Source organism: Colletotrichum acutatum (assembly GCF_030867785.1).
Source record: "Colletotrichum acutatum strain CBS 112980 chromosome Unknown BDZ83scaffold_129, whole genome shotgun sequence".
Lineage (NCBI taxonomy): Eukaryota > Fungi > Ascomycota > Sordariomycetes > Glomerellales > Glomerellaceae > Colletotrichum > Colletotrichum acutatum.
Window position 1 is genome coordinate 55,625 of NW_026849123.1, and position 15,275 is coordinate 70,899.

The window sequence follows — 15,275 nt, forward strand, 5'->3', positions numbered from 1 at the left end:
GACGCTTCTCTTTGCTCGAACCTAAGCACGACCGTAGACTACGATGGCATAAGATGGGTCTATGATGAGTATATGCCGCACCAAGACATGATCAACGCGGGTTTCGCAGACGATCACGAGTTCCAGAGCCACAGAAAGCGAGCGGCAGATGCGAGGGGGATTCCAATAATAGATGCAGCTCTGCTCGGCGGCGGGGAGAGAGACAAGAACCCGACGTGATCTGCCTCCCGCCTCTGTAAAAAGAACGGAGACCGAAACCGGGACGGGCGAAGAGTCTGGTCTGGACTCAACTCCCGGCTCAACTTGACTGGGTCCTGACTTAAGGTGGACTCTTCCAACTTTGTCAAGGGCACTCGAGTCGATCGTTCGAGATAGTTCTCAAACCCCCACAATCCACCATCACATCATTCAAGCCGCTGGCTGGACCTCCATGCCCCCTCCCTCCTCCCCGCCGCCCCTGCCCAGGGTTGTGGTTCCCCCGGTCTACTGTAAATCAAGCTTACTATGGTGATATTGGAGCTTATTTACTGTTAATGTTTAAAAAATTCTTATTCTTTCTAGACCGTGCTCGCTCTACCCCCTTTTTCTTCTATGTGGTGAGGTTGTCTACTGGGGTTTGAGGTTTCAGGAGTCCGACATCCCGAGTTACGGATGGCACATGACGTTATTCGTCCATCGGATGAGCTGGAAGAACTTGGGTTGAGCGTCACCTAACAACTTTGAACTGGCAGTCTGACAGCCAAGGGGATCCCCAGACGGACGTTTGGGAGGTGGGCTTGGCGCATTGCGTGTTGAGCTTTTTCTGTCTTTGCTCACAGTTCAGATGGGATGCTGTCAACCTGGGCAAACTTGCCAAGGGTATTTGACGTGGTAGTTGGGGGAATAGAATGCCCTTCAGCCAAGACTTATCCAAGACCTTTTTCTGGAGGGATGTTGAGACAAACCGAACTCCTGAGACTGCTCAAATGCGACTCCGCGAAACTTTTGTGGAGAAATCTCCGTGGTGGAGCTGCGAACATCAACTTCAGCCAAGACCAACCCACAACTCTTCCGCCATCAACAACAAGGGGCTCAGTTTGCCAGTCACCTTGACAATTGCTTCTCAGTCTCCATAGTCAATCCAGGTGCCGGGAATTGTAGACGTTGGAGGCAAGGCTGATCTGAGAGGCCGCTCCGAGAGTCTGGCACATGCCATGGTTAGAGAGTGGTGACTCGGATCCATTGATCCAATGGTGGTTTGTTTCACGAGGGTTCTCCCCCCTCCCCCCCCCTCTTGAGGCTCATGGGATGATGGTATTGGCATCATACTCCATGGTCCATCACATTGAGACCCACGGGCGGCTGGAGTTCAGCGCAAGAATACCAGATGATGGCGCGAAGACAGGGGGAACACATGGTGGCAGGCAGACCTTAATTGAGAGGTGGAATTGACTGACAAGATGGGATATAAAGCACGGCTTCTTGGCCGCTGATGATAACGATTATTCTTTCTCTTCACCCTCACCTCATTTCTTCCATCACCACACTCTTCTCCTTCTCCTTTTCCCTTGAGCCAGTCTCATTCTCTTCCACACTACTCGGGCAGTAGTCGTTCTTTCACCTGTACTTTACTCTCTTTCCATTCTCACCTTCTATTTTCCCCCATATCTCTCTCTTCTCCCCAAACTCCAAAATGAAGTTCTCCACAGCAGCCATCGCCCTCCTAGCCGGCGTCGTCGCCGCGGCGCCCGCCTCCGAAGTCTCCCGCAGCCGCCAGCGCCGCGCCGGGGGCAGCGAACTCATCCAGCAGCTCCAGTCCACCTTTGACCGTAACAACCCGAACGGCACTCCCGCCGCAGCCGGAGACCCGGACGACCTCAACGGCGACGGCGTCATCAACGTCTTCGAGGCCGGAGCCCAAGCCAGCAAGCGTAAGCGCGGCGGTGGCGGTAACGGTGGCCAGCAGGCTGCTGGTGCCGGTGCCGGTGGCAATGGTGCCCAGGCCAAGGGTGGCAATGCCGGCGGCAACGCCAACAACCAGAACAACGCCGGCAATGCTGCGGACGAGGAAGACGCGGCGGCTGGAAACGGCGGTGCTGCTGCCGATGAGGAAGATGCGGCTGCTGGTAACGGCAACGCGGCCGCCGGCAACGGTGGTGCTGCTGCAGATGACGAAGAAGACGCTGCTGCTGGCAACGGCAATGCGAACGCCGGTAATGCCAATGCTGGAGCAGGCAACGCGAAGGCTGGCAAGAACAAGAACGCTGCCAACGGCGCCGCCAACAACGCTGGCAACGCCAATAATGCTGGCAATGCCGCTGCTGGCAACGGTGCTGCCGCAGACGAGGAGGACGCGGCCGCAGGCAACGCAGGCAATGCCAACAACAACAACAATGCAGGCAACGCAGCTGACGAGGAGGATGCCGCAGCTGGGGACGCCAACGCTGGCAACGCGAACGCGGGCAATGCCAATGCCGGAGCTGGAAACGCAAAGGCTGGCAAGAACAACAACGCCGGTAACGCTAACAACAACAACAATGCTGGCAATGCGGCCGATGAAGAGGATGCTGCTGCCGGCAATGCAGGCAACGCCGCCGACGAGGAAGACGCCGCCGCTGGAAATGGCAACGCTGCTGCTGACGAAGAGGACGCGGCGGCTGGCAACGGTGCTGCTGCCGATGAGGAAGATGCGGCCGCCGGCAACGGAAACGCCAATGCGGGCAACGCGAACGCTGGAGCTGGAAACGCAAAGGCCGGCAAGAACAAGAATGCCGGTAACGCCAACAACAATGCCGGTAACGCTGGCAATGCCGCCGATGAGGAGGACGCCGCCGCAGACAACGGAAACGCCGCTGACGAAGAAGATGCTGCCGCCGGCAACGGTAATGCCGCTGACGAGGAGGACGCCGCCGCCGGTGGCGCTGCCAACAACGGGACCGCCAACGCCGGAGCTGCTACCGGTGGTGCTAGTGCCGGCAAGGCCAACAAGGCGAGCAAGGCCAAGGCCTCTCGCAACGGCCGCTCTCTCAACCTTTACGCCGCGCGCAACATTGCGCGCGGCCGTCCCTCCCGGCGCACGTAATTTCTCCTTGGGTGCTGAGGAGTCTGTCTTTCATGCCGCTGCTGGTGGGAAAGGCGACTCTGATGACCTAGACCGTCTCGGAAGCGCCGGCGATGACTCTGAACAAAGTGGTGGCGCAAAGGGCACAGGCAAAGGCAAGGGCAAAGGCAAGAACAGGTCGAAAGGCAAGTCTTCATCATATTCGTTTAGGAAAGGCGACGAGGGCGGAAATCGACCTGAGAAGGATGGCCGACCTGATCGGTCTGGCGATGGCCTCAGGGCGGAAGAAAGTCCCGCAATGATCGGTCGCCCTGATGGTCCTGGGTCTGGGCTTGGGTTTGCTGAGTTGTCCGAATTTTTTGAGATTCGGTGTGATGAGTGAAGAAAATAAAGTGGTAATTTAAAACTGGCGTAGCGTTTTGTTGGTAATGTGAGGGAATACCTGTCTTTACTGTTCTATACCTAATTCAATGAGATGGGGTGATAACATTAATCGAGTACAAGCTGATATGTGCCAAATGTCGCCTAAAAGTACCTATTGGCGTGGTCATCTCAAGGTTCAAGATTGAGTAGAAGATGGCTTACATCAAAGGGTCGTGTTTGGTCTCTGGAATAGGTCCATGCATGGAGTCAGCTTTTAACTTATTGAAATCTTAGTCGCTGAGCTACAATTGAAACCACTCTAACCGTTTCAAGATGATTTGAAGGTTTTGTATATTGACTGTAGTTTAGTTGTGAAGTCAGACCATCCATTTCAACCATTAGGCCTAACGTCGCGAACCGGACTATGCGTGCGGGATTATGGACCGAGCTAAGTAACTAGTAATCAGTTACCAAAGATCGCGATTCTAGCCTTGATCAGTCAAGATATGTCAGCTTCTCCGGAAATGCCGCTGCCATACCGTCGACCGGAGCTGCAGGTCCGGCTTCGAGTTCGCCACGGCCCGCCGAGACACAGCAAAGTGGGACCGGGCGTCGGACGGCCCCAAGACTTCTATGACGATTTTGTTGCGTCAATCTTTCCGACGTCACTAGCTGGTCACCCAATATCTGAATTACAAACCATTAACTTCTCATGTGATATCTGATTGTACGTTGTATAAGATTCAGAAAAGAAGACCGTCGCTCTCATCAATTAGACCTGAAATTGTAGGAAAGATACCCCCTGATCATCAACCGAAGACCGCCACGCTAGAGTCATAACTAAAGTACCTTGGAGAAGAGAAGAGAAACAGAAGCTCTTTAGAGAACAATAGAAGAGGACAAAAACTCACCAAACTTCCGCCATGAGTTCACAAAGCCCAGTCTTTCAGCTAAGCGGCACATGCAACAACTACGACTGGGGCAAAAAGGGTCGCGACTCGCTCGCCGCACGCCTCTGCGAAAACACCCCAAGCGGCTTCACAATAAACGACAATGAGGCCTACTCAGAAATGTGGTTCGGCGACTACCCCGACTTTCCCGCACGCGTGTTGGACACAGGCGAGCTCCTCAAAGACGTCTTAGACAAGAACAAGGAACAACTCCTCGGCAAAAAAGTCATCACCGAGCTCGACGGCCAGCTGCCCTACCTCCCCAAGATCCTCTCCATCGCAAAAGCCCTACCCCTCCAGATCCACCCAAATAAGTCTCTTGCAAGCAAGCTCCACGAGAAGGACCCCGAGAACTTCACCGACGCCAACCACAAGCCCGAGATTGCCGTGGCGCTGGGCCCATTTGAGGTCTTTGCCGGGTTCAAGCCCCTGGACCAGATCTCGCCCGTCTTCAACATCCCCGCTCTGCGCGACCTGATCCCCGACGGGACAACCAGGTGGACCGACGAGACGTTGCGGGAGGTCACACGCCACATCCTGCTCGCCGACGAGGACACCGTCGAAAAGGCGTCAAAGGCTCTCGGCGGCACCCCGCGCGAGGAGCTGGGCGGGAACGGGTACGTGCTGGATCTTCTGCCGCGTCTGCAGGGTCAGTATGGTAAAGGGGACAACGGCATCCTGGTTGCGCTATTGTGTATGAACTTTTTGTCGCTGGAGGCCGGTGATGCCTTGTATATCCCTGCCGACGGGATTCATGCTTACCTGTCTGGAGACATTGTGGAGTGCATGGCTCGTTCAAACAATGTCCTCAACACAGGCTTCTGTCCGCCTGGCGACAGGAACAATATTGATTTGTTCAGCAAGACGTTGACGTTCAAGGCGCATAGCAAGGATGACGTGCTACTACCAGCGAAGAAGAGTCCCCGGGGCACACAAGGACGCACGGTTGTGTATCCACCGCCGTTGAGCGAGTTTGACATGTTGAAGACGGACTTGGATGAGGGAAACAAGACGGAAGTTTTGAAGGCGGGTGAAGGACCCTCAGTTGCTATCATTACCGATGGTGAGGGAACTCTGGAGGCGGGTGGGGAGAAGTTTGACGTCAAGGCTGGTCATATTTACTTTGTTGCTCCCGGCATCGAGGTCAAGTGGGAAGCCCGGGGGAAGATGCAGGTCTTTACGACTGTGGTCTAATCGGCCTGGCGGTCAGACATGCAATAAAGGATGTACCAGAGATTGAAAAATATTTAGATTATTAGAAATGCGACCTGACAAAGCAATGGTCTGAATTCTCTTCATCCTCCATGATAAGTACTATAAAGCAATGGCTGCACAGTTACAACTATAGAGATTCCCCGACTTGAGCGAGGTGACAATTCACATGTCTCAAGGCAAGTAAGATAAGATTGATTCAATAGCAATTTCAAATAATCAAATAATCTTGTCCGTCGAGTCAAACTAGCATGCTATTGGAGTATCTATTCTAACATCATTCAAAAACAAGAATAAAACACTATATCTTCTGGACGACTGTGCCCGCACTCTCAATCTTCTGATGCCAGCTCTTAGCCGCTTCTGTTTCAAGGCCGTGGTCGATGATCTCTCCGCCTCGCACTCTTGATGGCACTTTCAACCGCCAAAGGGAGATCGAGATGGAAGAATGGTCTGTTGATAGCACCAACAGCCGCGAGGTGCCGAACCCCTCCCTCCTTAGATCCCAAAACACCCTGCTCCAAAGCCGACGACGAAGAAGACTGCTCAGAATCATTCGCAACACACGCTGACTCCGACCTCGTTGTTGCAACTTGCTGCTCGCACATCATCGGCGGCCGCCCCGCCAAATCAGCCAGACTGAAGACCGGCTCCCATCCCTCTAAATACCCTGTCCTCGGACACCCGAACCCAGATACCGACAGCGCGCGCCGCGCCCAGCGGTTATGCACACCAGCAAAGTGCCACTCCACCGGCTCCGGCGCAGCCCACCTGTCAAGTTGGTTCCGCAGGTCGATCAAGCCCTCCACGGCGCCCGAGTCCATGTTATTCACAGCAGCGCAGTCGAAGATTACGGCCCGTAGAATGGGCTTCAATAGTGATGGAGATTCGGTGTCGGTTTCGACTGTCGAGGGATGCGGGACGGCCTCGTTCCAGGGACGGTCACCTGGGTGGTCGTAGTGTGGTGTCGTGGTTCGGCGGGTAGAGTGGGTAACGTGCTCAATTAGGCGATCGACGTACTGCGCTTGGTTGAGGTAGTTGAAGCCTTCGGTGAAGCGGTAGATGAAGACGCCCGGGTAGAGCTCGTTAACTTGAACGGCGGGGTTAGTGCCGTCTCTGCGGTCTAGTGGGAGGAAGACGTCGTGTGATGCCGGGAGACGCGGCGACGGAGGGGCCTTGTTGTGGGAGAGGGTCTGCGAGCTGCTGATGGAGTGGTGGTCCGAGTCTTTGTGGTCGGGGGTGGCGCTGGCGTGGTGGTCTGGGTGCTGGTAGACGCGCGCGGCGCCGAGGAAGCGGCCTTTAGAGCGGGCGAGGCGGAGTAGGAGGAGGGCTGCGGAGAGGGCTACTGTGACGTAGATGCCGTCTTCGAGGCTGGTGAAGATGGAGACAAAGACTCCGATGAAGTAGATGAAGACGTCGGGGGGTGACATGAGCCATGACTTGAAGATGTGTTCTGGAGAGGTTATGAGATTAATCACGGCGTGAATGATGAGGGCTGCTAGGCTGGCCATGGGGATGTAGTAGAGTACTGAGGTGAGAGCGTATAATGCGAGAAGGAGGATTGCTCCGTTGAAGACGCCGGCCATTGGTGTTCTCACTCCGGCTTTTGAGAGAATTGCAGTGCCGCCGAAGGAGCCTGTCGAGGAGTATGCGCCTAAGAAGGGGCCGAACAGGTTGGTACATCCGATTGAGATGAGTTCCTGAGATGGCTGAACAGTATAGTTGTTGATGCGGCCAAACGACTTGCCGATAGCAATATGCTCAATCACAAGAATGATGACCGTAGCCGGTAGATCTGGCAGCAGTGCCGAGATCAGCTTGGTATTTAATGAAGGCGGGCCGGCGTGTGTGAAGCCTTTGGGCAGTGTCCCTGTTATGCGGAACTTATGCTCCCCGTTCTCCAGTCCGCGGTTCACCAAGAAGCTGATGAGTGTGTACAGCAAGATAGTAAAAGTCATGCGCAGCGAACAGAGCATCTCCCACATACGCTTCCGCTTCGGCTGTGACCGGGCCATGCGTTCCGTGTACCATTTAATAGCAGCCAACAACACCAGAGCCGTTAGCCCAATGGCGGCATCGAGCTTGACGCGAGGCAGACCACGGGCCGTGTTGATGAAGACGCGATAAGCAGCCTCTTTAGAGTTGACGCCGTCGATGCCGAGGAGGGATGGAGTCTGGCTGAGAGTGATTGTGATGGCGGCGCCGGTGACGAATGCGGAGATGGCGACGTGGGGGATGAACTCGATGATCCAGTCGAGGCGGAGAAGGCCGAAGACGAGGAGGACGGCGCCGGCGAGGAAGGCGAGGCTTTTGGAGATTTCTTCTGGTTGGAATTCGCCTGGGTGTTCTTCGAGGACTTTGGCGCTGACTTTTCCGACGAGGAGCGAGACGACGGCGGTCGCCTATTATCTAGTTAGTATGGAATCGTTACGAGGATGTACCACTCTAATCATCTTACACCTATTGCAATGTCCTTGGAGGTTCCGAATATCCAGTAAAGAGCTGCACCGGTGAATGATGTGTAGAGTCCATATTCAGGACTTAGGCGGGCGAGGAGGGCATAAGCCATGGCTTGTGGAATGACGACAAGACCAAGCGTGACACCTGAGTAAGGGATTATTAGTTGATGCCGCCAAGTTGCCTGGCCTGGAATTGCGGAGGTGCTTACCCGCAATAGCATCTGAGATGAGCCACCGAGTGTTGTATCTCAGAATCCATTTCGTAAAGGGAAATAAGCTTTTCACGTAACGAGCAGATCCCTCTTTTGTTGGTACTTGCTCCAACAGCCACTCCTTCACTGTGGGATCCTCCTCATAGTATGGGTCGTATGGCGAAATGGCGTTGACAACGTGGTCGTGGAGTTCTTGTGTCTGGTGGCGGGTGCTGGCTTCGAGATCAATACCGAGAATCTTTGCGAGAACCGCACCAGCTTTGCTGGCCGCCATGATGGCTACAAATATGGTTGCTTCTATTCGATGTTGAGTACTTATGTTGATTGGTAACTATGGTTGATAGTTTTCAATGTCGTTTCAAAAGACTAGATGTCAAGTCGTTGATAGCTGTCACTCGATGTAGAGGAGCAAAGATCGTCGCCGTTCAGATGGAAAGGGCCGAGAAAAGACGGTGTACCTAAGTATGGACTGAAATAACACATGGGTTGGTTATAGGACAGAGACAACGGCTGTCTCGAGAGGCAAAGACCGACCGCTTTGCAAGAAGCCGCACCGCCAGCCGCCTTGGCGCCCGAGACTTATCGAAGGTCGGACAAGGGGGAAGCTAGCTTGGCAGCAGACCGGGGAAGATAATCCTTACGTTATGGGGCCTTGACACGGCGATCTAGAACAAGTTTCTTCGGGTCTTCTCTGAGTGAAGTACGGGCAGCTTGACGGCCAAGTCTAGTCCTTTCCTCGCCCCGGGCACTTCCATGTTGACTAACATCGTAACATGACACTTACGCGATGCGAGGCATGAGGGGAAAACCTGAAGGGGGAACACTTAGATGCTCGGCCACCTAATCAACTTCCTCAAGAAGCCATCACGGCAGTGGCAGAGATTTCGTGGGGAGTGCGGGTCCCGTTCCCATGATGCCGGCGTTGACTAGACTCTCTCGGCGACCAAGGATGATGGCCTAGAGGCTAGTGCCCTAGATATGGATCACGAACATGAACGGTGGAGCAAGACTTGACTTGTGTCGCCGACGTGGATGATGCGAATGATAACGCGTTGGCACGCCCGCATAGTGCTGTCAACGGTGAGTGATGGTTGTCCCTTTTTTTGTCACCGGCCGATAGCCGTCCCGGAAGAGGCTGGGTGGCGCGGGTATCGGTCCTCGGCGGGCGGGATCCACGATGGGAACCGGCGCGGCCCCGTTTGTCGGGGATCGATGGAGGTCACGCTTCCTTGTCTTTCAGTGGTAAGAGTATCAAAGTTGCGCGCTTCACGGCTGTGTTATTCTTCTCTTGGCATTGAGCTCCTGCGGCTCTGGTGACTGGAGCACGTCTCGTCGTCAACGACTGCGATGGTTCTCAGTCAGCCGTCGTCAAATCTCACGAAGAATCGAGCCCTGATTATAGGGATTTAGGGGCATTACAGAACAGATTCTAGATGCTTCAACAGGGTCGCTCCGTTCCAATAGAGACAAAGAGATAAGATCCCGGTCTGCCGGCACTCGGTCGGTTTCCACTACGGCGGCACATGGAGTCAACCATTGTGACGTCGGTTGCCATCAAGGGCGGTGCAGGCCTATTGAACCACCGACCACATGATTAGGTTCATCAAAGACGGTTCTTTCTCTAGTCAGGATCTTTGTTGGTGGGGAGGCGTGGCACTGTGCGCTAGTACTACTTGCCATCTCGCGATGTTGTGAGCACCCCATTGTCTCTGTTTGCGAATTGCGCTACTGTAGACGAAAGCGAAATCCGTATCTGGTTGTCGTGGAATGGGCTGTAACACGAGGGAAAACCAAACTCGGTTCACGGACTAGACTACTTATTCCAGAATCTTCTCGGAAGTCGGCAGTCCCATTCCGAGGTGCAAACATCTCGCAAAACTGGCTCAATGGTCTAGAGGTATGATTCTCGCTTTGGGTTCTGCGTCTGTCTACTCTGCGAGAGGCCCCGGGTTCGATCCCCGGTTGAGCCCCTACATTTTGCTTTTTGCACCATTCAAATATGGCATATTTGCTTGGGTGATGGATGTCACGGTATTTGTAGGCTTCCCAGACGGTTAAAGAAAGTTTGGAGTCGTGAATTACACGCGGGATCGGCACGGAGCGTAAGTGGGTCCAAGCACCGGCCTTCACCCCGGCCAAGTCCGCCCATGTTTTCTCAGCTCGAGACTCTGCTGTTCCTTGACCTCTTCGCCTCCCCCGAGCCCGGAGTTGGACAGACTTCGCTGTCGGCTGAAGAAAAGCATACATCGAATGGTCTGTCACCTTCCATCACGCCAGTCTAAGATCGGATCTGCGTAGGAAGTCAGAATCGATACGTGGCTCACGAGCCTTGCACGACATGAGCTAGCTGTCAGCCCCGAGCCTATTCATCCGAGCTAGAGCATCAGTTTCAGGGGGGCGCGTCCGGGCCTTCGGATAGTCTTCATCGAGAACCCTCACTAGCTTGAAGCGCCACTCGGAGAGATCACCAAGAGGCGTCCGTCATGCTACAACTGAACGGGTTTGTTGGTATGCTGGCGGCAAACAAACCTCACGATTGACAGCAGCTGCCGCCGAGGAAATTGTTGTGACGGGATTATTGTCAGCTTTTCACAGACTCTCCAGACAATCTCCGAACCCATTTGTGTAACTTTGAACGCAAATGTCGAAAAGGGGAATTGTTGACCATTGCCATTTTCATGTCCGTGGGGAAACACACGATCCTGCCGGCGCGCCTTGGCAGTCCATGTTGCTACAGCAGCCTGCACCTCTTGACCTTAACAGCGAGCGGCATAGATGCTATGCCCTTGCATTGTGGCCTGCTTATGTTCTGTTCGATACCGCACCGAGGGTGCGTGCTGGGCTGTGGATATCTTGAAGGCGGTCTCCATGTGGGATGGGGGTCATCTCCAGATGCCAAGAACACCGGACTCTGCGATTTCCGCTATTTCCGATGATGCCCCCTGAATAGCACAGTTGGCTCTGACTTACGATAGCCGAATGTGCAGCTTGCAAATGCATGCACGGGTTCGGGAGCCTCGCAGCCAAACCAATTCTTCGGGTCACCCGATGCGCGCTCCGTCAATCAACTTGGCGATGCTTGATGCTTTTCCTCCAAAGCAGCACAGAGCAAGAAGAGGTTGATGCCCCCCGCGGGAAGTGGGGGAGGATGCCATAGTTTTTGCAGGAGTAGCTGCCTTTCCCCCATACGCGCTGACCTTACACAGTTCATCCGATCACTGCGAAAGTGCTATACTAAGGTTCTAGACTCTCTCTCCATGGCTCAGAGAAGAGTACACTCTCGAGTCACGAAGCCTGAGCCATTACCTAGGGAACAAATCCAGACTTCCGTTCCTATGTATGTTCGGACAGTCTTGGCTATGGACGACAAGGCGGCGATAGACTAGATGCCCAGGCGACGCCACTCGGGTGTTTTTCTTCCATGATGGGGATATGGATACAGGCCAAAACCTCGGTCACTGCAATGGCATATATAAGCCATCATCACCTCGCAACCTGTTGATGTTGGATCACCAGGCCAAGCTTCGTCTCTGAAACGATACCTAGCTTCCCTCGCGTCGAACTCCCTCCCTACCTTCATTCTTTTGACAAGATGTTCTTCCGGGCTTCTCATCTCGTGGCGGCGATGGCCCTCTTCGAAGGGTCATCGGCAAAGGATTGGTTGAGTCCCGAGTACAAGTACTTTTACCAGTTTCCTCTGCCGATTCCGCCGGTGAAGCAGCCCAAGATGTAAGATATGCGGCCCCCAAGCCTTATACCGGCATACTAATGACAGCCCAGGTCGATCACGAACCCGGTCACAAACAAGCAGATCGATTACTACGAGGTCGACATCGTTCCCTTCAAACAGCAGGTCTACCCCAACAAGGGACCGGCCTCGCTTGTGGGCTACGATGGCATCTCCCCTGGTCCTACCTTTCTGGTTCCCAGGGGACGGGAGACGGTTGTCAGATTCACCAACAAGGCTGTTCTGCCGAGTGCGGTGCATCTCCACGGTTCGCCTTCTGTAAGTCTCTCGAGTCCTGTCATATTTTGCCACTTTCCTAATGCCATGTCAGAGGGCACCTTGGGACGGGTGGGCGGAGGATCGCATCCTGCCTGGACAGTACAAGGACTACTACTACCCCAACAGCCAGAGTGGGCGCTTCTTGTGGTATCACGACCACGCGATGGACATCGTAAGTTTTCTTAGACCTTATTTCGGTCCCATCTTGCTGACCACGAATGTCAGACTGCCGTCAACGCATACTTTGGTCAGGCCGGTGCCTACATCATCCAGGATCCCGCTGAGGATGCTCTCGGTCTCCCCACCGGATACGGTGTAAACGATATCCCCCTCGTCCTGTCATCCAAGCAGTACAACAATGACGGCTCTCTCTTCTCTCCCGCCGGCGAGACCGACAGCCTCTGGGGCGACGTCATCCACGTCAACGGTCAACCCTGGCCCTTTTTCAAGGTCGAACCCCGCAAGTACCGCCTCCGCTTCCTCAACTCTGCCGTCTCACGATCTTTCATCCTCTACTTCCAGCGCCAGACCGGAGGCGCCAACATTCCTTTCCAAGTCATCGCCTCCGACGCAGGTCTCCTCACGGGCCCCATCACGTCCTCCACCTTGACTATCTCCATGGCCGAGCGCTGGGAGGTCGTCTTCGATTTCAGCCAGTTTGCGGGCCAGAATATCACGCTCCGTAACCAAGACGACGTTGGCAAGGATAAGGACTACGGTTTCACGAACCAGGTGATGCGCTTCGTCGTCAGCAAGCCCGCTGTTGTCGACAACGCCGTCGTCCCCGCCAACCTTCGCAACGTCCCCTTCCCGCCGTCGCAGGGCAACGGCGTTGACCGCAAGTTCCTGTTCCACCGCCAGGGCGGCGGCTGGAAGATCAACGGTGTCGGCTTCAGCGACGTCAAGAACCGCATTCTCGCCAACGTGCCCCGCGGCAAGGTCGAAATCTGGGAGTTCGAGAACGGCGGCGGCGGCTGGACGCATCCCATCCACGTGCACCTCGTCGACTTCCGCGTCCTCAGCCGCACCAAGGCGAAGAGACCCGTTCTTCCTTATGAGGCTGCTGGTTTGAAGGACGTGGTTTGGCTTGATGCTGGTGAGGTAGTCCGCGTTGAGGCGCATTACGCCCCGTGGGATGGCGTGTACATGTTCCACTGCCATAACCTCATCCACGAGGACCACGAGATGATGGCGGCGTTCAACGTGACAGCCCTGGCCGATTTTGGGTACAACGAGACTTCCTTTGCCGACCCGATGGAGGCTAGGTGGAGAGCTGTTCCGGTTACTGCTACGGCTTTCAGCGCTGATGCTATCACGCAGAAAGTGCAGTTCATGGCGTCTCTTCAACCTTATAACAACGTTGATGAGGTCACGACGAGGCTGGATCAGTACTGGTCCACTCGTGGCGGCGTCAAGATGAGACGTGTCAAGAGAGCTGCACAGGCTGCTATCGATGGACCACAGTAGAAGATTTGAGGTTGACTCACATAGAGTCTTGTAAGATATTATGCGATAATCATGTATATCCGAGGAGATGGGGGAAGGGAGACCAGAGGGCGTACTTTCACTTGTAAAACTTCACTACTTGTACTGTACTTTTGGCATTCGAACTTGTATTCTATACTTAATCATAAAAACATAAAAACCAGTAACGACAAGTGCACTTTAACATTGCCTCAAGTAGTTTACTCGTCGATAGGTGGTTGTGAGCTTTTCTTTGCTTTCTTCGTGTCACTGCGAAAGAATCCTTCCGTTTTTGGCTGAATGAATATTGAGGCATCTGCTCTAAAAGTCCAAGAAAGTACAAATGGCACGAAACTGGCGAAGATACAAAATAGATACGTTCATTGACAGATCGAATTGTCGTCCTGTATGTACTTTTCGTGATTTATTGAACTTTAATCGTTGCTGAGCAATAAGAATGATACTCCGTCTCCAAATATCGGCCAACTCCCACAGACCGAGGATGACCAACTCCAACACAAGCTCCTGGGTACTGATGTGCAAGCACGCTCGATTCCAACTACCGGCCTCAGATTCAACATTGACTGTCACCCGAGTACAATGGGATTGAATCAAACCCCGTAACTAACACTCATGCCTGGTAGACCAGCGGGCTCTCTCGCAGAACCAAACGTTGGGATCATTGTTCATGTAGCCGATGTCAAGGTTGCCATTCTCGATGGTTCCCGCGACATAGTGACCACAAGCGCTCGTAATAGTCGAAAGACCCGCAGCGAAGCTACCCTCGGAGATGCGACCGCTACCAGGCCCACGGCCGCAAAGGAACGCGACAACGTTGCCGCTGATCTTGTACCACGCAAGGCCGGGTCCAACGTCGGACTGACCGCCCGCGGCATTGATGTCGTTCTTGATCTGTTGGACGACGCGGTCGCAGTCGATGTTGTTCAAGAAGTTGCCGCAACCGCACCACACCGTGGCTGCGCGCTCGAAGAGCTCGCTGGGGGCCGGGGAGCGGCGGACCCGAGAATGGCCAGGCCTCTTCACGGCTCGCACCTGAGTGTCAGCCGAGGCGAGGCCGGCCACGGTGATGGGATTGGGGTCTTTAACGTGGACCTCATTGCCTGACTCGTCGTAGTAGGCTAAATAGGTGCCGTCGGTTGCGCCCTCTGGGATTCTGAAGGCTGCTGAAGCAGCAGCGAGGGCTGCAATGATGGAAAGAGACAGATGCATTGCAAGGGATTCAGCTAGATGCTTGAGATTCAAGATTTTGATGCAGTAGACTGAGGAGTCGAGGTCGGATGTTGTCTTCTGAATTGTCAGTAGACTCACTTTCTGAAAAACAGGTTCCAGCCGTTTGCCTTTTATAGTCAGACCGAAGAACCTTTTGAAATTCTTTTCCTTTCATCCCTCAGCTTCGCGACTATCACGAGCTCCTCGGAATACCTCTATTGCCTAGTCTAGGCAAGGCCTCTCCGCACCCCGCTTGATCAATGTAACACTCGCTTCTCTGAAGCAACGATAGCCTCACTTCAGCCGGGCGATATGCCCTGGGCAACCATGCTACAGTTG

At 54.2% G+C, this 15,275-nt stretch overlaps 5 protein-coding genes and 1 non-coding gene across 6 annotated transcripts; 4 read left to right on the forward strand and 2 right to left on the reverse strand.

Annotated features, from left to right (window-relative positions):
- Positions 1-1,420: 1,420 nt before the first annotated feature.
- Positions 1,421-3,422, forward strand: BDZ83DRAFT_734453 (uncharacterized protein; the record flags this gene model as incomplete). Its single annotated transcript, XM_060512944.1, has 2 exons — positions 1,421-3,057; positions 3,146-3,422. Exons 1-2 carry the CDS (start codon positions 1,673-1,675, stop codon positions 3,420-3,422), a joined length of 1,662 nt encoding a protein of 553 aa, XP_060360033.1. The 5' UTR covers positions 1,421-1,672.
- Positions 3,423-4,071: 649 nt separating this feature from the next.
- Positions 4,072-5,781, forward strand: BDZ83DRAFT_636504 (phosphomannose isomerase type I). Its single transcript, XM_060509258.1, has one exon. It carries the CDS (start codon positions 4,327-4,329, stop codon positions 5,545-5,547), a length of 1,221 nt encoding a protein of 406 aa, XP_060360034.1. The 5' UTR covers positions 4,072-4,326; the 3' UTR covers positions 5,548-5,781.
- A 152-nt stretch (positions 5,782-5,933) lies between these two features.
- Positions 5,934-8,510, reverse strand: BDZ83DRAFT_756504 (sulfate permease; the record flags this gene model as incomplete). Its single annotated transcript, XM_060514762.1, has 3 exons — positions 5,934-7,967; positions 8,024-8,169; positions 8,234-8,510. The coding sequence occupies 3 exons, from the start codon at positions 8,508-8,510 to the stop codon at positions 5,934-5,936; spliced, it is 2,457 nt and encodes an 818-aa protein (XP_060360035.1).
- Positions 8,511-10,116: 1,606 nt separating this feature from the next.
- BDZ83DRAFT_t270 lies at positions 10,117-10,206 on the forward strand. The gene has a single exon. It is a non-coding gene; the product is annotated as a tRNA-Pro (tRNA).
- A 1,519-nt stretch (positions 10,207-11,725) lies between these two features.
- On the forward strand, positions 11,726-13,891 carry BDZ83DRAFT_63932 (multicopper oxidase). Its single transcript, XM_060509419.1, has 4 exons — positions 11,726-11,965; positions 12,017-12,242; positions 12,295-12,414; positions 12,468-13,891. Exons 1-4 carry the CDS (start codon positions 11,829-11,831, stop codon positions 13,707-13,709), a joined length of 1,725 nt encoding a protein of 574 aa, XP_060360036.1. The 5' UTR covers positions 11,726-11,828; the 3' UTR covers positions 13,710-13,891.
- A 431-nt stretch (positions 13,892-14,322) lies between these two features.
- On the reverse strand, positions 14,323-15,151 carry BDZ83DRAFT_63941 (uncharacterized protein). The gene is made up of 2 exons (XM_060509422.1): positions 15,065-15,151; positions 14,323-15,011 (listed from the first exon to the last, which is right to left on the reverse strand). The coding sequence occupies exon 2, from the start codon at positions 14,934-14,936 to the stop codon at positions 14,331-14,333; it is 606 nt and encodes a 201-aa protein (XP_060360037.1). The 5' UTR covers positions 14,937-15,011; positions 15,065-15,151; the 3' UTR covers positions 14,323-14,330.
- Between the last annotated feature and the right edge of the window lie 124 nt (positions 15,152-15,275).